The 25,904-nt window shown below is 40.0% G+C and overlaps 1 protein-coding gene across 8 annotated transcripts in view; it reads right to left on the bottom strand.

The window, feature by feature from the left end:
• Positions 1-25,904, bottom strand: part of ARHGAP28 (Rho GTPase activating protein 28) — a 197,430-nt gene that overhangs the window by 63,326 nt on the left and 108,200 nt on the right. For all 8 annotated transcript variants that reach the window (XM_015439836.4, XM_015439835.4, XM_045378235.3 and 5 more), the window contains 2 exons: positions 21,251-21,468; positions 714-806 (listed from right to left, as the gene is read on the bottom strand). In XM_015439836.4, coding sequence (XP_015295322.3) covers positions 714-806; positions 21,251-21,468 — 311 coding nt within the window. The remainder of the gene's footprint in view (positions 1-713; positions 807-21,250; positions 21,469-25,904) is intronic.

Genomic DNA, 25,904 nt, shown 5'->3' with positions numbered 1-25,904 from the left:
TAGGTTAGTTTACATTTTCTATCATTTTGTGTGTATCAAATATTTTTGGGTCTGGCTTCTTTCACACAGTATAATTATTCTGAGATCCATCTGTGTTGTGCATATCAATAGTTTGTTGCTTTTTATTGCTGAGTAATATTCCATTTTGTGGACATACCACAATTTTTTTATCCATTTACCTGCAAATGGCCATCTGGATATTTTCAGTTTGGGGCTATTACAAATAAAGCTGCTATAAACATTGTGGATAAGTGTTTGTGTGTATACATATTACTTATGAGTAGAACGGTTGGGTCTTATAGTAGGTATATCCTTAATATTTTAAGATGCTGCCAAGTGGATAAAACATTTTACATTCCTAACAACAACATATGAAAGTTCTAATTGCTCTGAATCTTTGGCACTGCTTGGTATTGTCAGTCTTTTTAAGTTTAGCCATTCCATAGGGTATCTAGAAATATCTTACTGTGGCTTTCTTCGCATTTCCATAATCATTAATAATGCTAAGCACCTTTTCACGAGCTTACCTACTCAACTTGAGCTCATTTACCACTGAATATTTTCCTTAAAAATTATCTAAGGTAGATAAGTATGTTGAAATCTGTGGTTGTCCAGCCATCTTAATTATATTGCACTTTTTTCAAGTTTTGCTCAACCGTCTTGAAGAAATGGCTTATTTCATGCCTATCACCATCCCCCCAACTATAACTTACCATGGAACCACTTGCCTTGATAACTGTTGGAAGCTCTCTTTCTTCCTTGGTGCCATCCAGCTGATTAGTGTGGTTGTCACAGGTATCACGAGGCTAACAGAAGAAATCAAAGCCACGTTTATCTAGGCATATCTTTCCAAATACGATTGCGTATTCACATATGCATTACTCTAGAGTTTTTATAAATAGGTACAGCTGCCTGGAGATATATACAATTAATGACTACCTGGGCATTGATAACAGCACTTACCAATTCATTCATAATTATATTGATCCTCATAAATGCCATGTACTGTAACAGAATTGGTCTCAGAAGCAGACTCTGCTAGCTTCCTGCCAAAACCCACTTTCTTTTCTTTCCTAACTTATGAATATCATGATTTTGCTCCAAGATGCTATGTTCTAACTAAAAAGACTGAGTGTGATCATCTGATGGTTATATCCAGTAAGATATGAATGTAATTCCACTTGGTGGAGTGTCCAGGAAAGCTAATGTTTTCTTGTGAAAGTGGATGAAGTCAGCTTCCTTCAGAAGCATTGACATGGTGCCTGTGATGTCCAGACATCCTGTAAGTATTAACAATTGGCCCATACACTAAGGGGGGCAGAATGGAAAGAAGAAAAAATTGATAGATCCATGCCAGGGCAGCCATACCAGCCTTGGCCTTCCTCCTTAAGCTTCTTGTTTTGCAAGAAAACCTCTAATTGTCTAAGTCTGACCTAACTGACAAAACCATGCTATTTTAAAGTGAGACTTTATGATTGTATTTTGCAATGGTTTGTAAACCAATATCAAGAGAAAATCCAACATCACGAAAAAGAAGTACAGTGATAAACATTCTACGAAAAGCAGATAATTGAGGAAAGAGAAGAACATTTATAATTTTTTTTTAGAGAGATTTGAGAGGCAGTTGCAACAAGAAGTCAGGAACTAAGTATAACAATAAAGGGGAAATCAGTGGAAAAAGAGGCATTCTTGTGAATTAACAGTATGATTGCTGAATTATAAATGCAACAGGGGCCAAGTTATAATTACTCATGGCAAATATTAAAATTAAGTCTCTACAAGAATAATGCAGACAAAATCTACTAGCAGACAAACAGAAAAAAGATATGGAAAATAACTGACAATTTAAGATATGTGAGTTTAATCCAAGCAGTGAAAGGAAGAACAGAAAAAGTGGAGAGAAAGAAATAATTACAGAAATAATGGGAAAAGAATGTTCAGAATTCAAAGGAAAGGAAGTTATCAGAAACAAAAAGCTGAGTGCTAATGATGATGAGAAAAAGAAAGATTTCATATCCTAATGATATTCAGTTCTCCAACAATAAAAATACACCTACAAGGTTTCCAGAAATATAAAAATGAAAGCAGGATATAAATAAAGGAATAAGTTTTAGGAGGCATCAGACTTCTCAACAATAACACAGTATGAAAAAGCAGATGGGCCAATAGCTATACGTTACTGTAGGAAACCGATTTAGGGCCTAGCATCTTGATACTCACCAATTTAGGATTCAAGTTTTTTGGATTATAAAAATTTAGTATCCAGAGACATTTCTTGCCAGATTTGCTCAAAGAGTAAAAGGCACAATCTGCTAAGAAGATGTAACATTCTGTAATACATGTGATTATGTAAGTTGGTATTTTTACTGTTCTACGTAGTCATTTCATTACATTCTCCTTCATCATCCTTCTGCAGGACAGGACAGTGCCTGCCACCTCATTCCATAAACTGTCCAGCAGCTCACGGGTTTGCCTGGAATAACTTCAGCGTTCTCTTCCATCTCAGTGAGAAGTTTATTCATGTGTTTGGCACCATGCTTACCCCGGCTAACATTTTTTTTTTTGAGAGAAGGTCACCCAGTCTGAAGTGTAATAGTGAGATCATAGCTCACTGCAACCTTGAACACCTGCGCTCAAGGAATCCTCCCGCCTCAGCCTCCCAAATAGCTAGAACTACAGGAACATGCCATTGCATCTGGCTAATTTTTAAATTTTTTTTTTTCTAGAGACAGGGTCTTGGTTTTTTGCCCAGGTTGGTCTCAAACTCCTGGGCTCAAGACAGCCTCCTGCCTTGGCCTCCCAAAGTGCTAGGATTACAGGCGTAAGCCGCCACACCTGGCCCTGATTAACCTTTAAAAGGTGGTATGACCTTCAATGATTTGAAATGAAAGGCACAGTGAAAGCCACGTGAGAGAACATTTTGCCCATGAGGAGAATGGGAAGGAGATGGAACAGAGGAGGCTTGCTGCAATTATGCTTCTGTCTGCACGTCCTGCGGATGCCTGAGATCCTTCTGGAACTTTGATTATTCACTCTTTCACATGGAGCTCAAGACAGAACTGCTTTACTTACCCCAAAGTGACAGCTAATGGGTTGGCATAGCTTAGTTGGGTTGGGGTGGGTGGCAGCCAAGGGGAGACAAACGCAGGGTGGGTTAATGTTCGCCTTTGGCCGACGTGAAATCATTTGGTAAACATTCCATTCAAAGGCCAACTGTTATCTTACCTGATAACTGTGAATAACCACGTCTCACCTTCTAACCATCGCCATTGCTTTTGTTTGCATTTTAAATTCACTTTTAAGCTAATATATAAAAATCCTGTGTGCAGGGGCCATGTCTCCTTATTTTACTGCTGTTGTCTAGAGTGCTAGGCACTTAGTGAGTGTTCACTAAATACCTACAATTGTTTCCTGGTGATTACCCTATAAACCTGACTCTGATCATCACTTTTTAAGGGAAGAAGAGAAGGTAAAGGCAAATGAAAGAAGTTTTACCCCTCATACACCTAGAAATATATTATATTGAGAGATCTGCAAAAAAGAGTACCATAGCAGGTCTGACACACACTTGAGTTTCAGGAGGTTCCCACTATTTCCTCAATGTTAAGACTGGCTCATGGATCCTAAACTGTTTGTGCAAACAATATGGCTTATACTGAACACCTGCTTTCCTTCTGGGAGTCTGGAATTTTGTGGCCTACTACGTAGAGGGTGCCTATGTGATCAACCCGATAAAAACCTGGGGCTCCTTGGCTTTATTGAACTTTCCTGGTAGAAACAGTTTGCTGCTGGAGGAATTAATCCTGTCCTACGTTACCCCCCTGAGAGAGGACTCTTGGAAGCTCGTGCAGATTCCCTGCACTTCGCTCCATGCACCTTTCTCTTTGCAGATTTTGCTCTGTATCCGTTTGCAGTAACAATTCCAGCCATGGGTAGGACTGTTTGCTGCGTCCTGTGAGTCCTTCTAAACCACTGAACCTGGGCATGGTCTTGGGAACCCCTCACCCAGGAGGAAACCAGAATATATATTTTTGATATTTAAACTAATATATTTTACAATTCCATATATAAGTGTTTGAAGATTAGCACTTGTCTAACCTACACACACACACACACACACACACACACACACCGCCCCCATATCTCATTCTTTCGTGATTATCTACATTGTTATCTTCTGTTTCATATGGTTAGATTTGAAAAAGGTAAGAAGTACATTTTTCAAACCTTATCGGCCTCTGCTTGCCTGATGCAATGTCTGCAGTCCAGTTTAAAAATCTACTCACAAAGGATGCAACATACCATTGTAAAACAGAAGTCCCCCTCTAATATACTGAGAGAGAAGAAGTTCTGTGAAAATTCACCATATTTTTCCTCTAGTTTGGAAGAAGGTAAAAGATGGAATATAAGAATAAAAAGATACAAGATTAAATACATAAAATAAATCCAGAATAATGAGAATCCCTAGTCAGGGGTGGGGGTGTGCGTGTGGTGTGAGATAGAAATTAAGGCTCGATATGATGAGCTGCCTGGAAATCTGGTGAGATCAGATGGCATAATAGCAAGTTCTCCCCACTGTGCTCCCGCAGAGAAGCTCCCCCAGTCAAACAACCCTCCTTATCCAGAGGACAGTTCTTGTGTATCTCTGAGTAGTATTTCAGTTCCCTGCCAGCCCATGGAATTACTCAAAAACCCAATCGCTTTCTCCTGTGGGAGCCAGGGAACAGCCTACCCTCCTAATGCTACAAAGCCTGCAGACCCTGCTTGCTCACCCTGTTCCCAGGAGCAGCCTACATGTGGCCCTGTGTGGCATGCAGTGTCCCCCTATCCCAAGCTGTGAGGATACGTGACTAATAAACTGCTGTCGATTACACATGACCAGTGTCGGGTGCTGTGTGTTCAGCCACTCTCATAATCCAAGGGTGGAGAGCTTTCCCTCACCACCGGGGCAAAGAGAAGACAACCAAAACAGAAGGTAGAGCCAGGTGGGACACAAAGCTCACAGAAACCCATTTTTTAGAAAGGCTTCAGTGTCTGCTCTGACTTGCCCTCCCCTGGCTGAGGGGTGAGACACTGGATGCAGCAAGGGGAATGGGGACAGTAGAGAGGGGCAAACGCCTCAGGCCAAGTGTCCTGGTGGGGAGGAAGGAAAAATACAATAAAATTAGAAAAAGGATTAAATTAGAAAAGAAAATAGAGACAAAATCTGCAAAACAGGATTGCTCACAGTGCCTGCTGACTATACTCCACATGCGGACCTCGATCTACCCTCAGGCAACAGAAGAGTGGCCAGAACACAAACTAGCCACATTCAAACCACTCAGCAGACTCTTAGGAGAGACAAAGAACCTACTTCCAGATAGAGTGCCCCACATGAAATCTCTATAACATAAAAAGAAACTGTACAGAAACAAAACATCATCATCATCATCATCATCGCCATCTTCATTCGATCAAGGGTGGGAATAGGAATTATTCTTGGAACAGCAAAGAATCCTTCTCCTCTAACAGGAAGGAAAAAAACTAAAGCTAAAGAGAAGGAAACATACTGAAGTATAACAGAGGAAAGTCTCTGACTGTAAATGAGAAATCTGCCACCACAAATCCAGGTGGAGGCAGATGTCAGCAAACCCCGTCCTTCTATGGCTCGTATTCACGATGCACCATTTCAAACGGTGGACCCAAGTTTCATGACACGTGGTATAGATCACGCATGGGATTCATCTCATAGAATTAAAGCCTTCTACTGAGACAGATTCATTGGCAGTCATGAACTCAGATTAGCATTCTTTGAAACTTTGCACTAAAACAGACCAGATGGGCTCTGATGAAAGGTGTTCACTTCCTGTGCTAGATAGTGTACTTTTTCCCACTTACCACTATACATTTAAAATGACATAGTGCAGCTTCCTATGATATTTACATTTAGAGTGGTACATATACACCATGGAATACTATGCAGCCATAAAAAGGAATGAGATCGTGTCCTTTGCAGGGACATGGATGGAGCTGGAAGCTGTTATCTTCAGCAAACTAACACAGGAACAGAAAACCAAACACTGCATGTTCTCACTTCTAAGTGGGAGCTGAACGATGAGAACACACTATGGACATATGGTGGGGAACAGAACACACTGGGGCCTGTTCAGGGTCAGGGAAGGGAGAACATCAAGAAGAATAGCTAATGGCTGCGGAGCTTAATACCAACATGATGGGTTGATTTGTGCAGCAAACCACCATGGCACATGTTTACCTGCGTAACAAACCTGCACATACTGCACATGTACCCCAGAACTTAAAATAAAAGCTGAAGAAAAAAATGCAATTCTAATTCCAAAAAAAGAGATATTTACCTTTTTAAAATAACTGATCTGGGCATGGAGGCTCATGTCTGTAATCCCAGCACTTTAGGAGGGAAGAGGCTAGGAGTCTGAGACCAGCCTGGGCAACATAATGAGATCTCATCTCTATCAAAAATTTAAACATTAGCTGGGCATGGCGATGTGCAGCTGCAGTCCCAGCTACTAGCGTGGCTGAGGTGGGAGGATTGCTTGAGCCCAGGAGTTCCAGGTTACAGTGAGCTGTGACTGTGCAACTGCACTGCAGCCTGGGTGACAGCAAGACCCCGTCTCAAAATGAAAAGAAGTGAAATGTCAAAATATTTCTTATGGTGGTAATTAAATTAATACTAAAGGATATATGGAGGGTAACTCAAGATTTTCCATTGTGAGCTCATCCAAGAGAACAACACTGATCTGACAACTTCCCCCACATTTCGACTTCCGGCTGCAGCGATTACTGTGGGTGTTATTCTTTCTGTTAGTAAAGGTAGGGCATATAGTTATTTGTGAATTGATTTATTTATTCCTGAGTTTATTTTTAAGAGTCTCTTTTTTTCTTCATTGTTTCCATATAAGTGGGCATTTTTTTCCATTAGTTTTTCTGTCTTGAAATAATTATTTTTTCTAACCTCCTTATACTCGGTTTCCCTTGCCTTAACTTACCAGTTGACCATTTCTACAGGGAATGGACAATACCTCCTCTTTATCCAGAGTCACATCCAAAAGAGGAGTTGGGATACAAAAAATCATCTGGCTATTGAAAAAAATGAAAGTGTATTTTATTTTATTTATAGTTTCCCAAATTTAATTGTGCAATAAATCACTTGTTATGTATACTATGTGTATATTCATAGAGATTTGTGGCGATAACCATAGCTATGATTACTTATGCACCTGTCCTTGCATTTAGCAATTTATCAACCCATACCGAGCGCCTATTAAATGCCAGGCACATTAATAGACACTATTCTCTGTGGAAGACACCATCAACTGTGCACCCCAAACCAAGTCTGTTGTCTTCCTTAAGTTTTCTGGTTGTTTTTATGAAAGACAAAAGGAAACTGGATTCATGGTAGGGAAAAACACCACCTACATCGTCTGCTTCAGAGAGAAAAACAAACTCATATTTGTGTAACACATGATCTCTTGTGTTTTCTGTTATGTGCAGCCAAATGTATATATATAAGTTATATAATCATTTTTACAGCACACTGTATATTTATATAGTCAATTGTACATTAATTCCACTTTTAGCTAGTTGCTTATCAATTATGAAGCTAAAGATAAATTAGATCGATTTTGCCCAGTTAAATGTGCTACTGAAAGGAACATTTAATTCAGATCTTCTGAATGTTGGAAAATGTATTTGGGTACTGGAACTCTGCTCATGATGAACAGGACTGTAAACCATGCATGATGTATCTGGAGACTGATTTAACATTTTTGATTTAGTATACAAGTAAAACAGGGGTTAAATGTCTGTTCCTTTATTATAAAAAAACTCCATTGAAAAACTAAATGTATTAGATATTTAGTGAAATCATAACATTTCTTTGAACCCATAGAAATTGTCATTCTTCACCTTGCCTGTCCATATTTTCTAAGTTTCCAATAACAATTATGTATTACTTTCATTGTAAGAAAAAACACATTTATTTTCTGAAAGGCATAAGTACTACTGAAAAATCAGCACAAGAAAATTCAATCAAGATAGCAAAATGTACAGGCTACCTTCTCCTGTCCCTGCAAATTACTCCAAGTGTCAAAAGATATATCTTTTTAAATGTGCAGTTCTAAAAACCACTGAACATTTCCATTAACAGAACAGAAATTGTTGGAAGTTCCTGGCAGATAAAAATCAGGCAGGAACGGTTTGATAGGGTTAGAGGAAAACCTCTGCCTGTAAAAAGGCACAAGAGAAAAATGCATAGAAGGTAAAGGCTGATCCAGAAAAAGCCCATTTCCAGAACCAAAATAAAAGGATCAGGGAGGCACCCCACACTCAGAAGGACAAAAGTAACTGCAAAATATTTTTCCGAACAAAGAGGCCAGGCAGACCCTTCCCTCCCAGACACTGAAGAGCAGGCAGTAGCTAACTCTCAGGAATGAGTGATGCCTGCCTCGGTGGCAGTGGCGGCTGTCCCAGTGAGTGTGTGGTGGTTGTAGACAGAGGCTGAATTGCATTTCACTTGGAGCCTTCTAAAAGAATATGGACAGGAGTTAAGAAGAGAAGTTCAGTTTGCTTGAAAAGGAAATTACAGTTCTACAGGACTCCTATGACTTTGGCATTGATGCCATATGTACGTGTCTTTTAAAAACTACCTTATATTTTTTAAATTTTTATATTGTCAACATGGAATTTTTAAACTTGAAAATATGACTCATACAAACGTAAAATGGGCACATGTCAAACGTTTTGTATTGTTATTTTTTTAATTTCTATTTTTTGTGGGTACATAGTAGGTATACATATTTATGGGGTATATGGGATATTTTGAATCAGAGGTGTCATACTCCAAAATGTATGTGTCTTAAGTGAAGGATGACAGTCAACAAACTTCACCATTCAAAAAGGCCCAGACTCCTATTCACAGGAGAGTTCTGGGAGAAAAGAGGACCATACAACTCTCATTACCTATACTGATCAATCAATCAATCTAATCCTTTCTTAATAAACATAAATCAACACCCAAGGATCAAAGTCAACAGAGCAACAACAATGGAAGAGAAAAACGACGACGCTAAAATAAACACATGACTCTGAAGGAAGCAGAAAATTCAAGGAAAAGAAGAGAACTTTGAAATTTAAGGTTTAATTCAGTTATTACCTTCAGAATGCTGAGAGGCTACTGCAGTCAAGAAACAAGAACATAGGAACAGCTCCAGTCTCCAACTCCCAGCGCGAGCGACACAGAAGACCGGTGATTTCTGCATTTTCAACTGAGGTACTGGGTTCATCTCACTAGGGAGTGCCGGACAATCGGTGCTGGTCAGCTGATGCAGCCCAACCAGCGAGAGCTGAAGCAGGTCGAGGCATCGCCTCACCTGGGAAGCGCAAGGAGGAAGGGAATCCCTTTTCCTAGCCAGGGGAACTGAGACACACAACACCTGGAAAATCGGGTAACTCCCACCCCAATACTGCGCAAGTGGGCACACCAGGAGATTATATCCCACACCTGGCCGGGAGGGTCCGACGCCCACGGAGCCTCCCTCATTGCTACACAGCAGTCTGCGATCTAACGATGGAACCGCAAGGCAGCAGCGAGGCTGGGGGAGGGGCGCCCGCGATTGCTGAGGCTTAAGTAGGTAAACAAAGCCGCTGGGAAGCTCGAACTGGGTGGAGCTCACAGCAGCTCAAGGAAACCTGCCTGTCTCTGTAGACTCCACCTCTGGGGACAGAGCACAGATAAACAAAAGCAGCAGAAACCTCTGCAGACGCAAACGACTCTGCCTGACAGCTTTGAAGAGAGCAGTGGATCTCCCAACACGGAGGTTGAGATCTGAGAAGGGACAGACTGCCTGCTCAAGTGGGCCCCTGACCCCTGAGTAGCCTAACTGGGAGACATCCCCCACTAGGGGCAGTCTAACACCCCACACCTCACTGGAGTACACCCCTGAGAGGAAGCTTCCAAAGCAAGAATCAGACAGGTACACTTGCTGTTCAGCAATATTCTATCTTCTGCAGCCTCTGCTGCTGATACCCAGGCAAACAGGGTCTGGAGTGGACCTCAAGCAATCTCCAACAGACCTACAGCTGAGGGTCCTGACTGTTAAAAGGAAAACTATCAAACAGGAAGGACACCTACACCAAAACCCCATCAGTATGTCACCATCATCAAAGACCAGAGGCAGATAAAACCACAAAGATGGGGAAAAAGCAGGGCAGAAAAGCTGGAAATTCAAAAAATAAGAGCGCATCTCCCCCGGCAAAGGAGCGCAGCTCATCGCCAGCAACGGATCAAAGCTGGACGGAGAATGACTTTGACGAGATGAGAGAAGAAGACTTCAGTCCATCAAACTTCTCAGAGCTAAAGGAGGAATTACCTACCCAGCGCAAAGAAACTAAAAATCTTGAAAAAAAAGTGGAAGAATTGATGGCTAGAGTAATTAATGCAGAGAAGGTCATAAACGAAATGAAAGAGATGAAAACCATGACACGAGAAATACGTGACAAATGCACAAGCTTCAGTAACCGACTCGATCAACTGGAAGAAAGAGCATCAGCAATTGAGGATCAAATGAATGAAATGAAGCGAGAAGAGAAACCAAAAGAAAAAAGAAGAAAAAGAAATGAACAAAGCCTGCAAGAAGTATGGGATTATGTAAAAAGACCAAATCTACGTGTGAATGGGGTGCCTGAAAGTGAGGGGGAAAATGGAACCAAGTTGGAAAACACTCTTCAGGATATCATTCAGGAGAACTTCCCCAACCTAGTAGGGCAGGCCAACATTCAAATCCAGGAAATACAGAGAACGCCACAAAGATACTCCTCGAGAAGAGCAACTCCAAGACACATAATTGCCAGATTCACCAAAGTTGAAATGAAGGAAAAAATCTTAAGGGCAGCCAGAGAGAAAGGTTGGGTTACCCACAAAGGGAAGCCCATCAGACTAACAGCAGATCTCTTGGCAGAAACTCTACAAGCCAGAAGACAATGGGGGCCAATATTCAACATTCTTAAAGAAAAGAATTTTAAACCCAGAATTTCATATCCAGCCAAACTAAGTTTCATAAGTGAAGGAGAAATAAAATCCTTTACAGATAAGCAAATGCTTAGAGATTTTGTCACCACTAGGCCTGCCTTACAAGAGACCCTGAAGGAAGCACTAAACATGGAAAGGAACAACTGGTACCAGCCATTGCAAAAACATGCCAAAATGTAAAGACCATCGAGGCTAGGAAGAAACTGCATCAACTAACGAGCAAAATAACCAGTTAATATCATAATGGCAGGATCAAGTTCACACATAACAATATTAACCTTAAATGTAAATGGACTAAATGCTTCAATTAAAAGACATAGACTGGCAAACTGGATAAAGAGTCAAGACCCATCAGTCTGCTGTATTCAGGAGACCCATCTCACATGCAGAGACATACATAGGCTCAAAATAAAGGGATGGAGGAAGATTTACCAAGCAAATGGAGAACAAAAAAAAAGCAGGGGTTGCAATACTAGTCTCTGATAAAACAGACTTTAAACCATCAAAGATCAAAAGAGACAAAGAAGGCCATTACATAATGGTAAAGGGATCAATTCAACAGGAAGAGCTAACTATCCTAAATATATATGCACCCAATACAGGAGCACCCAGATTCATAAAGCAAGTCCTTAGAGACTTACAAAGAGACTTAGACTCCCATACAATAATAATGGGAGACTTCAACACTCCACTGTCAACATTAGACAGATCAACGAGACAGAAAGTTAACAAGGATATCCAGGAATTGAACTCATCTCTGCAGCAAGCAGACCTAATAGACATCTATAGAACTCTCCACCCCAAATCAACAGAATATACATTCTTCTCAGCACCACATTGCACTTATTCCAAAATTGACCACATAATTGGAAGTAAAGCACTCCTCAGCAAATGTACAAGAACAGAAATTATAACAAACTGTCTCTCAGACCACAGTGCAATCAAACTAGAACTCAGGACTAAGAAACTCAATCAAAACCGCTCAACTACATGGAAACTGAACAACCTGCTCCTGAATGACTACTGGGTACATAACGAAATGAAGGCAGAAATAAAGATGTTCTTTGAAACCAATGAGAACAAAGATACAACATACCAGAATCTCTGGGACACATTTAAAGCAGTGTGTAGAGGGAAATTTATAGCACTAAATGCCCACAAGAGAAAGCAGGAAAGATCTAAAATTGACACTCTAACATCACAATTAAAAGAACTAGAGAAGCAAGAGCAAACACATTCAAAAGCTAGCAGAAGGCAAGAAATAACTAAGACCAGAGCAGAACTGAAGGAGATAGAGACACAAAAAACCCTCCAAAAAATCAATGAATCCAGGAGTTGGTTTTTTGAAAAGATCAACAAAATTGACAGACCACTAGCGAGACTAATAAAGAAGAAAAGAGAGAAGAATCAAATAGACGCAATAAAAAATGATAAAGGGGATATCACCACAGACCCCACAGAAATACAAACTACCATCAGAGAATACTATAAACACCTCTACGCAAATAAACTAGAAAATCTAGAAGAAATGGATAATTTCCTGGACACTTACACTCTCCCAAGACTAAACCAGGAAGAAGTTGAATCCCTGAATAGACCAATAGCAGGCTGTGAAATTGGGGCAATAATTAATAGCCTACCAACCAAAAAAAGTCCAGGACCAGATGGATTCACAGCTGAATTCTACCAGAGGTACAAGGAGGAGCTGGTACCATTCCTTCTGAAACTATTCCAATCAATAGAAAAAGAGGGAATCCTCCCTAACTCATTTTATGAGGCCAACATCATCCTGATACCAAAGCCTGGCAGAGACACAACAAAAAAAGAGAATTTTAGACCAATATCCCTGATGACCATCGATGCAAAAATCCTCAATAAAATACTGGCAAACCGGATTCAGCAGCACATCAAAAAGCTTATCCACCATGATCAAGTGGGCTTCATCCCTGGGATGCAAGGCTGGTTCAACATTCGCAAATCAATAAACATAATCCAGCATATAAACAGAACCAAAGACAAGAACCACATGATTATCTCAATAGATGCAGAAAAGGCTTTTGACAAAATTCAACAGCCCTTCATGCTAAAAACGCTCAATAAATTCGGTATTGATGGAACGTACCTCAAAATAATAGGAGCTATTTATGACAAACCCACAGCCAATATCATACTGAATGGGCAAAAACTGGAAAAATTCCCTTTGAAAACTGGCACAAGACAGGGATGCCCTCTCTCACCACTCCTATTCAACATAGTGCTGGAAGTTCTGGCTAGGGCAATCAGGCAAGAGAAAGAAATCAAGGGTATTCAGTTAGGAAAAGAAGAAGTCAAATTGTCCCTGTTTGCAGATGACATGATTGTATATTTAGAAAACCCCATCGTCTCAGCCCAATATCTCCTTAAGCTGATAAGCAACTTCAGCAAAGTCTCAGGATACAAAATTAATGTGCAAAAATCACAAGCATTCTTATACACCAGTAACAGACAAACAGAGAGCCAAATTATGAATGAACTTCCATTCACAATTGCTTCAAAGAGAATCAAATACCTAGGAATCCAACTTACAAGGGATGTAAAGGACCTCTTCAAGGAGAACTACAAACCACTGCTCAGTGAAATAAAAGAGGACACAAACAAATGGAAGAACATACCATGCTCATGGATAGGAAGAATCAATATCGTGAAAATGGCCATACTGCCCAAGGTTATTTATAGATTCAATGCCATCCCCATCAAGCTACCAATGAGTTTCTTCACAGAATTGGAAAAAACTGCTTTAAAGTTCATATGGAACCACAAAAGAGCCCGCATCTCCAAGACAATCCTAAGTCAAAAGAACAAAGCTGGAGGCATCACGCTACCTGACTTCAAACTATACTACAAGGCTACAGTAACCAAAACAGCATGGTACTGGTACCAAAACAGAGATATAGACCAATGGAACAGAATAGAGTCCTCAGAAATAATACCACACATCTACAGCCATCTGATCTTTGACAAACCTGAGAGAAACAAGAAATGGGGGAAGGATTCCCTATTTAATAAATGGTGCTGGGAAAATTGGCTAGCCATAAGTAGAAAGCTGAAACTGGATCCTTTCCTTACTCCTTATACGAAAATTAATTCAAGATGGATTAGAGACTTAAATGTTAGACCTAATACCATAAAAACCCTAGAGGAAAACCTAGGTAGTACCATTCAGGACATAGGCATGGGCAAAGACTTCATGTCTAAAACACCAAAAGCAATGGCAGCAAAAGCCAAAATTGACAAATGGGATCTCATTAAATTAAAGAGCTTCTGCACAGCAAAAGAAACTACCATCAGAGTGAACAGGCAACCTACAGAATGGGAGAACATTTTTGCAATCTACTCATCTGACAAAGGGCTAATATCCAGAACCTACAAAGAACTCAAACAAATTTACAAGAAAAAAACAAACAACCCCATCAAAAAGTGGGCAAAGTATATGAACAGACATTTCTTAAAAGAAGACATTCATACAGCCAACAGACACATGAAAAAATGCTCATCATCACTGGCCATCAGAGAAATGCAAATCAAAACCACAATGAGATACCATCTCACACCAGTTAGAATGGCGATCATTAAAAAGTCAGGAAACAACAGGTGCTGGAGAGGATGTGGAGAAATAGGAACACTTTTACACTGTTGGTGGGATTGTAAACTAGTTCAACCATTATGGAAAACAGTATGGCGATTCCTCAAGGATCTAGAACTAGATGTACCATATGACCCAGCCATCCCATTACTGGGTATATACCCAAAGGATTATAAATCACGCTGCCATAAAGACACATGCACACGTATGTTTATTGCGGCACTATTCACAATAGCAAAGACTTGGAATCAACCCAAGTGTCCATCAGTGACAGACTGGATTAAGAAAATGTGGCACATATACACCATGGAATACTATGCAGCCATAAAAAAGGATGAGTTTGTGTCCTCTGTAGGGACATGGATGCAGCTGGAAACCATCATTCTTAGCAAACTATCACAAGAACAGAAAACCAAGCACCGCATGTTCTCACTCATAGGTGGGAACTGAACAATGAGATCACTTGGACCCGGGAAGGGGAACATCACACACCGGGGCCTATCATGGGGAGGGGGGAGGGGGGAGGGGGGAGCGGGGAGGGGGGTGGGATTGCATTGGGAGTTATACCTGATGTAAATGACGAGTTGATGGGTGCTGACAAGTTGATGGGTGCAGCACACCAACATGGCACAAGTATACATATGTAACAAACCTGCACGTTATGCACATGTACCCTAGAACTTAAAGTATTATAATAATAATAATAATAATAATAATAAGATCCTTTCAGGAGGTTCAGATTTTAGGCTTATTTTAAAATATTGTTGGACTTTGTATTTGAGCAAATGATTTATCACCTTATTGGCTCTCAGTTTTATCAGTGAGAGCACCTTTTATATGAGATTGGCATGCCCTGGACTCCTTCTATTGTTATTGAACTTAGTAAATGTTTTTTAATTGTTGACCAAAGTCAGTGTTTTGTATTATAAAAACATAGAAATATAGGATTATTGTTTGTGATGTATTTGAGAAAGATTTAACTGTTCTACAACATTGGGATGTATTTTGGTGATGGGAATGTTTGGATTTTGCCATGCTGTGACAAACGGTAGCAGGAAGACTCAAAAAACCTGTTACAAAGACAGCTGTGGTCTGGTGGGTCAGCACAAATTTTGTGTCTTAACACCTGGATTACTGGGAGAATTTAATTGAGTGGTGTTTGCCACGGTGTTTGGGGGAGCTTCAAAATGTTGTAAAATGAAGTTTAATAAATGCTTTCTGAGAGCCAAAAAAAAAGAAACAAGAATAGATGCTAGCTATAATGAAAGGGAAGTCAGGGCAAGGGGAAGGCCTTCAGTAAATTAGCAATATGACCATTAAATTTTTTTTCTTTTTGAGACAGGATCTATCATTCTGTCTTCCAGGATGGAGTTAAGTGGCCCAGTCATGGCTCACTGCAGCCTTGACCTCCCAGGCTCATGTGATTCTCCCACCTCAGCCTCCTGAGTAGCTGAAACAATAGGTATGGGACAGCAGGTATGTGCCACCACAACTGGCTAATTAAAAAAATTTTCTTTTGTAGAGACATGGTCTTGCTATGCTGCCCAGGCTGGTCTCAAACTCCTGAGTTCAAGCCATCCTCTTGCCTTAACCTCCCAAAGTGCTGGGATTACAGGTGTCAGCCATCATGCCTGGCCAAATTTTTAAGGAATGAAAGGCATAGTGTTAAAACAGCCGTGGCCAAAATAAGCTTGGAAAATATAAGAACATTTAAGAGACACAGAGGTTCAATCCAAACAGTGCAACAATCATCTAACAGGAGTTTCAGAAGGAGATAATCAAGAAAATAAAATGAACAAACAAACACTTGTTTTAAATGCTAGAAGAAAATATGTAGAACCTGAAAAAAGAACTAGTTCTCAGATTGTAAGAGCTCGCTTAGTACTGACCAGGATGAATTTTTTAAAAAGATAAAGTTGGTGAAATTTCAAGTTTCCAGCAATAAAAATAAAATTCAAAGGCTTTCCCATCTGTTATGTAAAGGAATAGGATTGATGCAGACATTGTACTTCCCCACAGCAATGGTACATAAGAAAAGATAATGGACCCATATCTTACAAACTCTGAAGCCAAGTGATTTTGAGCATGGGATTCTTTTTTTTTTTTTTTTTTTTTATTATACTTTAAGTTCTAGGGTACATGTGCATAACATGCAGGTTTGTTACATATGTATACTTGTGCCATGTTGGTGTGCTGCACCCATCAACTCGTCAGCACCCATCAACTCATCATTTACGTCAGGTATAACTCCCAATGCAATCCCTCCCCCCTCCCCCCTCCCCATGATAGGCCCCGGTGTGTGATGTTCCCCTTCCCGGGTCCAAGTGATCTCATTGTTCAGTTCCCACCTATGAGTGAGAACATGAGCATGGGATTCTATATACGAAAAAAGTTAAGAGAAGAACCATATAATCCACATATCTATTTTCTAAATTACTGAATTTATAGATAAGTATAAGATAAATACTTGTGTCTTTGTAAGTATTTTATACAATATAAATCTTTATAAGTATTTTATACAATATAAAGATATAAGTGTTTATCTTATACTTATCTATTTTACTTGTACTTATATCCTTACTAGATAAGTATATTGGGTCAAATTTATACATCTAAGATTAATGCAAAATCTCCTTATGAAACTGATTATAAGACTTCACTAAGAAAGTGAAATGGAAAATCTTCGGTAATTATTGAATTAATGTAGGTAAATGATGCCAAAGAAAGAATAAGAAGGTATGGGGGGAAACGAAGGGATAGGGAGGGGGACACACAATTGGTGGGGGCAGGGGGGAAGAGGGGGGAGGGGGAGAGAGAGAGAGAGAGAGAGAAAGAGAGACAGAGAGAGAGAGAGAGAGAAAGCGATGGACCCCAGAGACACAGGACAGGAGGAGGAACAGAGGAATTGGTGTTTATGTTGTCAAATTCAAATAGAAAACTGAAAAAGTTTAGGTACATTCTCTAGAAGCTTCCAAATTTCTTGCAAAAACAGATGCTGAATTTTTTAGGAAAAAAAATCTGTGAAGATGTTTCTTAGGCCTTATATATTATAAATATTTTTTTAAAAGCTAGGTTTATATAGCTTTTTACATCTCTGACAAGGAACAATCTGAATTTTTTAAGCATCTTAGACAATGCCAAACTTACACTGATTTCATTTCACTGACTGCCCTATTTTCCAAGATAGCACAAGACCTTTTGACTCCCTAGAATATATAGTCTTTCTTTCTCCTGTGCCCACCCACTTCCTTAGTCCCCATTCTCAATTCTCTCTAGACCTGAGGCTTCAGTAGCAGGACTGGAAGGAAAGAGAGGAAGGCAGACATAAGGAAGAACCCTGGGCCATTCCTCACTCCTCACCACAAAAGCACCCTGTTAGGCCCTCCTTTGGTCTTTCCAGGAGTTAGACACCAGTTTATTCCATTTGCCTGTCTCAGTGAAGCAAAAGACATTTCATTTTGAGGAACTGAGTACTTTATCTTTCCCTTTGGGGTCTAAATGAAAGAAGAAGGTGCACAAAAAATACCCTTTATCTTGCTGTTTTTCCATTACTAGAAGTCCAAAGTCTTAGGAAATCTGAAGAGAATAGTTATGCATTCTCTAGTAATGCACTGAGTAAATGGAGGATTTGGGAAGAGCCTAGAAACCCTTTTTAATTTCGCAGTTTCCTAGGGAAAAGCAAAATTCAAAGTCTGAAGTATCTGGAAATAGAAGTGAGAAAGACAGCATGGATGCAAAGATTTTAGGATCCTCTCAAGATGATCCTGGAGACAAGTGAAAAATAATCAAGGGAATTTTTTGTTTTCAGAAGAATTTCCAGGCGCAGGCCCTCTTTTTATTTACAGTAATAGCAAATCACCCACTTGCAATTTTTCTAGTCTCCCACCAGCTGGAATCTACTAGGTACTGTAGATCTTTGGGATCCACTTTGGTGGATACAAGAAAGGAAGAAAGAAACCACCAGAACAGAAGGGTATCCCAGTGCTCCAGCTAGAACCCAGCAGAATAGCTGAGCTTGCCATACCTGAATGCTTAAAAGTGGAAAGAAGGAGAGCTGCTCTTCATGTATTTTGAAAGAAAATTCATTTGAAAGATGAATTTCAAATGAACATGAATGATTATCACAAGTCAAATGTACATCATAACTCAAATGAACATGAATGATCATCGTAGGTGAAAGGTATTCATCAATTAGAACTTCGGCCTAGGAAACAAAGTTTTCCTTTTTCTAATACACCATCCTGAAACAAATTTGTCAATAAATCCCAAAGATTTAGTACAAATAGTACAATTCATATTTGCTTTCCTCTTTCCTTTCTTCAAACACCAAATAAAATGTAAAGGGAGAGGCTGACTTAGACACTTACACTAACTCTTAATCTAAAAAAATTATGGCCGGGTGCGGTGGCTCACGTCTGTAATCCCAGCAGTTTGGGAGGCCGAGGCGGGTGGATCACGAGGTCAGGAGATAGAGACCATCCTGGCTGACACGGTGAAACCCCGTCTCTACTAAAAATACAAAAACAAAATTAGCCAGGCGTGGTGGCGGGCACCTCTAGTCCCAGTTACTCAGGAGGCTGAGGCAGGAGAATGGCGTGAACTCAGGAGGCAGAGCTTGCAGTGAGCCGAGATTGCGCTACTGCACTCCAGCCTGGGCGACAAAGCGAGACTCCGTCTCAAAAAAAAAAAAAAAAAATTATGTTGGTGAATGTGAATCTAACTAAAACAAAGCATTTGACTACTGCTTCTCAAGTAGAAAGTCCCTGAAGACTTTCAAAAAGATTGTTAAGTATAACAGCCTTTTCAAAACCCACAAGACACGTTACTTGTCCTTCATTTATTTGGTTGTTGTTATGGAGTCTATCCCAATTTCCCATAAAATCATCCCTTGGTACTGCTGCAGTGTCATAGCATACAGGACTCTAAGTGCCACTAGACAGAAGGACCAGTTTGTGATCACAAGCCATGATGCTGCTGAGTGATATCTGAATAAGAACATCTGATACGGATGGTCAGATGAAAAATACCAAAACATCAGGCCCAAGGAATTTAAACCAGCAAGACAGCCCTTTACTATAGTAGGCATCTTGGTCAGGACACCTGTAGCTAATGTCCTTGCCTCACACTGTGGAAGTCACCTTTACTCAGTTACAGCTGTAGACAATCCCACCATCCAGAAAGACACAGGTTTACACTAGGTTGAAAGTCCAAATAGCTCAGAATTCAAAATGCACTCACCATAAGTTATATCATTATATATGGCAGAAGATTCTAGAACTATGTTATTCAATACATAAGCTACAAGCTACATGTGACTGTTCATATTTAAATCAATTAAGATTAAGAAAAATTAAAAATTCAATTTCTCACACTAGCCACATTTAAAGTGTTGGTAGTCAGATGTAACTGGAGCTACCATAATGGACAGAAGTAGACCATTTCCATCACTATAGAAAGTTCTAAGGGATAGTGCTATTCTAGGACACTGTTAGCACAAATGCAAAGGTTAACTGGGCCTATATGAGCTGCCTTGGCAACTACCCAATGTGATTACTTTATCTAAAAGAAGATATGATTTACAGACAACCTTAAGTAATTCAAACTGGAGACTGTCTTCAACCATGATTTCTACTCAATACCCCTGAAGTTTTCATGTATGCCATTACTGATACTATAATTAATCAGACAAGAAACCTAAATCAGAGTGATTAACTAGCTTGCCCAGGTAACTTATCTCTAATTGCAGCTGAACATCAAATTTCCTTTTTTCTGTATACTAGTTATCCAAAATGTTTCAAGAAGCCCATCTGCATAGAACCTAACCTAGGATCTTGCACAGATAATGCATCTGTCGCATCTGTGATGCAGTTATTGTAATGTAACATTGCAATTATGCAATGAATAAATGAACAAGTAAGCTATAAGACAGAGCTAGCAGTAAAACAAAGGTAGACATAGGAAAACATGAGTAATAGCCTTAGATGTAAAATTGGGGACATGAAATTGCTAAGGGTAAGCTAGAACTTCAACCAGCCATTTATCATAAAACATGGGATGTTTCCCTTATGGTTTTCTGAATCATTCTCTTGCCCACTTAATTAATGCTGGTATTTTCATTTTTTGACCATTTTAATTTATCTGAACATAAAGGCTACCCTACCTGATCTCTCATCCCCACCCTCCATTCAAACCAAACCACCTGGTCTTGTGTACAATACTTAAGTCCACTTCCCTAGGACTCCTTTGCCCGACCACAGAGTTTCCATTCAGTGCTGAAATTGAAGTAAAGGGTCCCTGGATTCTACCCACAAAGACTTGTTCCACTGCCAAGGAAGTCACTCTCTGATTTCAACAAACAAGGGAATAAGTTTAGTATTGAGGGAGACTGCAGTACAGGAGATAATGATCACTTAAGTTCAAACTTGTAAAAATTTGCACTGTGCTGTCTGCTTTAGTTCTCTCAAAAAGTTAGAATGGAACCACCCAACCAGACATTTCTGATATTTTTTCTACCCCAGCCCCACCCTACCCACATCCCCAATCAAACCAAGCACCTTTTGAGCCATGTTTGAGCTCTTACTTACAGGAGATTCCCTGACTCCAAAAATGTCTCTGACATCCCTGACAGATTGCTTATTCTTTTTCCTCATGGTCTGGGTATAGGTATTGTATCTCTTTTCCACGGCTGCTGCTTGGGTTCGAGTCAATGTAGAGAGCAAGGCTTTGCCATCTTCCTCTTCATCACCTGAGATCAGAGTTGATAAACCCACATCTTGCAGCCATTCTGCTTCAAGTTCTCCTTCTGTAAAAGAACATTACCAAGAGAGGGTTAGAATATTTTCTGTATGATTGGATGCCATGTGAATATCAGATAAGAAGTATTGGTAAATAATATTTGTATTGTTTTTACAGTAATTATGGGAAAGAACTACAAGAATGAAAGTCTGCATTGTATTTTTTAGATAAGTCAAATTTTAAAGTATTTTCTAGTACAGTAAGGTAATTGGCAGACTTGGTAAGGTAAATTTTCCTGCTAGAGAGTTAAACATGAGTCATATCTGGCCTACTAATTTCAAAAAGTGATAAAACATGAATCTTTAAAGTAAAACTGTAATAGAAAAAAAACATGATTTAATGGAATACAAATTGGTTTTTCTTTTTTTTTTTTTTTCTTTTTTTTTTTTGAGACGGAGTCTTGCTCTGTCGTCCAGGCTGGAGTGCAGTGGCCGGATCTCAGCTCACTGCAAGCTCCGCCTCCCGGGTTCACGCCATTCTCCTGCCTCAGCCTCCCGAGTAGCTGGGACTACAGGCGCCCGCCACCTCGCCCGGCTAGTTTTTTGTATTTTTTAGTAGAGACGGGGTTTCACCGTGTTAGCCAGGATGGTCTCGATCTTCTGACCTCGTGATCCGCCCGTCTCGGCCTCCCAAAGTGCTGGGATTACAGGCTTGAGCCACCGCGCCCGGCCACAAATTGGTTTTTCAATCACTCACATGGAGGTTCAAATGCCAGGGCCACCATTCACCAGCTGCCTGATTCCTAAGTCTTACGATATCTCGAGACCTCAGTGTCCTCTCAGCAAAATGAGCATAGTGAACCTCTATAGTTTTACATCGTTTTGCCTCCCTTTTGAATATGGGCTTAACTTTCTCATACCAGAAGCAGGGCTTAGTCACTCTTGATGTGGTTTCCAGGTGTCCAACTCCTCCCAATTCCTCCACAGAGCAGATCCAGGTATCTGCCTGATACAATCACCTCTTGGTGATGACTTCCTATGAGACAGCTGGATACAACCTGCCTGACGCATCCCTCCAACCCACACCCCCTACAGGAACTGCGCAGATACGGTGCAGTGACCACCTCTCCATCACAGCGCGAATCCCGGCTTGCTCTAAACCTGCCAATTAGGACTCCTGGTGGGAAACCTGCTTGGGTAATGTTTAGATCCTAATTGAGGCTCTGGTCCCCAGGTCCCTCACTCACTCTCACTCTTTCCTGTTCCCTGCTGCTTGTTGATTGCAAGTGTCCTGGACGGCTGCCCCTTCCCATTGGCCCTGAGAAACGAGCTGCCGTCTTCTCCCGGAGATCTGTCCTTTCTCTTATTTCATGTGTTTTGCTGAGTTGCCTCCTCTGTGTCTCACCTGGCCAACACACCTGAACCTAGCTTATTTCCAGTCAGGGCTCTCTTATAGCATCTGCCAGTACAAATGAGCTTCCTGTGAGAGGGACACCCGGTCATGGCTTGAACACGAAGGTATTAGGCCACCCACCAGGATAAAGAGGTATCCTTTGAAAGGCAAACATCAGTGACCAAATCCCCTGTAGCTCCATCAGAGCAGGATTAGTTTATAGCCACTCACCGGAGAGAGACCTCAAGACCAAATTAGAGAAAAACACAACAGTGAGAGTAATAATAACAAAAGGATTAGGGGCCTATGAGGATTTTTAAAAAATCAATGTATTTATGACAGGTAGCAAAGAATCTGGAACAAAGTCGGTATTCAATTGATGTTCATTCTCCCACCTTTCTCCTTATTCTGAATGTTAATTGCTTTTTTCAGAAGAAAATTCAAAAACCTAAAATTCCTCAATATATAGAAATATAAGGAAATCAGAATAACAGTGTCCTGTAACAGAAAATCTACTACATATATGTTTCTGGGAACTGTGCTAAGGAGGCATTACCCAAATGAGCGTTGTTAAAAGAGCAGATTAGACTAATTTGTAAACAGCATGCCAAAGCATTAGTCTAGGAGTACTGGATTCTGCTTACATTATTGCATCACTGGTGTATAAACAAACCCTTGAATGTGTCTTACAGGCCCAGCTTCTTAGCTAGGCCAATATTTAATTTGCTATCTTATTTTAATTGTTCATTTGTTTCATAAGCTGTCCCTTTAACAAAAAATGAAAAGTGAATTTATGATTGGCAGCCATAATTTAAATCATAAGCCCTTTAAGTTAAGAGTTATGACATGGAGCTCTTCCTTAAGCTATGGATAAGCTTTTAATTTCTGAAGACAAAATGTACAATTTAATATTTAATATGTTAATATTAAAATTTTAAAAAGTTGTGTTTTTCTCCTCCACCTATGTAAGGAGTAATGACAGAGTGGGAGGAAAGAGTACTTGGTAGGACTGGAGTTGACATAAATCGGAGGTGAGGATGGTCTAAGTCCTTAAACTGCAGCCTAAGTAGGATGTATGTTTTCCACAGGTAAGAAACGTCCAGGGCAGATATCAGTGTTACTCCTGTTGGCTGCTCACACCAGTTGCCAAATGTATAACTTCAACACAGAGAACTCCTTTGAATTCCCATTCCATATATCTGACTGCCTAGTCAATATCCACTTGGCTCTGTCATTCATATGTCTTGTTCACTGTTTTCAAACCCGAACTCGTATTTCTCACTCCCAATTCTAGGTCTCTTTCAGGATTCTATATTTCAACAAACAAAACTCACCATCCAATGTAATTAGGCAAGAGAGTAACCCAGGAGGCATTCTTGACATCTCCCTCTCTTTCACACATCAACTCCAACACATCCCCAAGACCTTTTCATATTGCCCCCTTATTATTGCTCAAAATGTCCATCTTCCTTTATATCTTCTGCCATGACCCAGGTCAGAGCTATATCCTCTCTCTCGTGGACTGCTGTGATAGACCCCCAACAGTTCCTCCAATGCCATTCTTGATCCTCTTCTAATCTATTATCCATATTATAACTAAATGAGCCCTTTCAAATGAACAAAAATAATTCTACAGTTTTTCCCTGCTCTTATGACTAAGAAAACCCCTAACATAGCCAACAAGATGTGAAACTGCTTACATTTCTGGACACGCTTATACCATACTCCTCTCCTGTTCTCTGGCAATACTGGCCTACTTTGGATTCCTCAAAAGTTCAACATTCTATTTTGTCACAAGGTCTTTGGACATGTCAGTCCTTCTACCTGACCTCATAATTACTGGACACCCATCTTTCAGATCTCAGTGTCTCCATCTTTTTCTCAGGAAAGTCTCTTTTTCCCTGCACCCATCAGATAAGGTCACGTCCTACTGCTATCAATCCTAACACTGCTGTTTCTTCTTCCTTCAAGTACTTTTCTCCTCCAAATATATTTATATCATTTCATTAATTACTTTCTCTTCCACTACATTATCAACTCCTTGAGAGAAAAAAAAATTCTGCTTTTTAAAATCACTCTAACACTAACACCTTCCAGAGTGCCCTATTGGAGATGCTGTATTCCTTATCCTGCTCTAAAGGGAGTTCATTTTAGTTCCCACAGTTCACTTGACTCATAACCTCCACTGTTTGCCCTGCTCTATGCAACATCTGTAATCTTGGTTAGTTAAAAACAGCTTTCAGCAGCTGTTTTTAAATGGGATGCTTGGAGTCTCCATATATATTCCCTAACTGACTCCCAGATAAAATGTGGGGAAATCTGAGCATCGAAATGAATGCCAGTAAAAGATAAACCCACAAAATAAACCAGGAGTCCATTCTGATACAAAGAAATGATTTGGTGTAGAGCGGGAAGTTTATATAGTGTGAAGGTACCTTCCAAGAAAACAGTAACTACAAAAATGAAATGACTAAGTTCACATTGGAGAAACTTGCATGTATATACCACCTTAAGTAACTGATTAAAGTGGACATCATCAGTGACAGAACAAATTAAAATTATGAGCCACCTGACAGGCTGCCATGAGAACACAATATCACAACTTGCCCAAGATGTATAACCTGAGTCTAAGTCATCGGGAAACATCACACAAACCCAAATTGTCTGATACAGAGGAGCATCTATAAAATTACCTATAATTTTCAAGTGTCAAGGTCATAAAATTCAAAGAAAGGCTAAGAAACTGTTCCAGACTATAAAGAGGAGAGAGAGAGAGAAAGAGAGAGAAGAAAGAGAAACATGTTTTTCAGTTAAACATAACAAGTGATTCTAAACTAGAGGGTTTTTTTTTTTTTTTGTCATAAAAGGTAATATAGAAATGACAGCAGTCTGAGGATTGGATGATAGTAATATATTAAAAACAATTTATTAATTTTAATAGTATGCTGTGATTATACAGGGAATGGCTTTCTCTCTGTATAGGTATGTACGTATATATATATATAATACCTAAAGTACTTGGGAGTGATAGAGCATCAGGATGGCAAGTTACTCTCAAATGGTCCCTGAAACAAGCAGTCTTTAAAATTGTACTTGTGACTTCCCTATACA

This window comes from Macaca fascicularis, chromosome 18 (assembly GCF_037993035.2).
Source record: "Macaca fascicularis isolate 582-1 chromosome 18, T2T-MFA8v1.1".
Classification (NCBI taxonomy): domain Eukaryota; kingdom Metazoa; phylum Chordata; class Mammalia; order Primates; family Cercopithecidae; genus Macaca; species Macaca fascicularis.
This window is presented reverse-complemented; position numbering and strand designations above follow the sequence as displayed.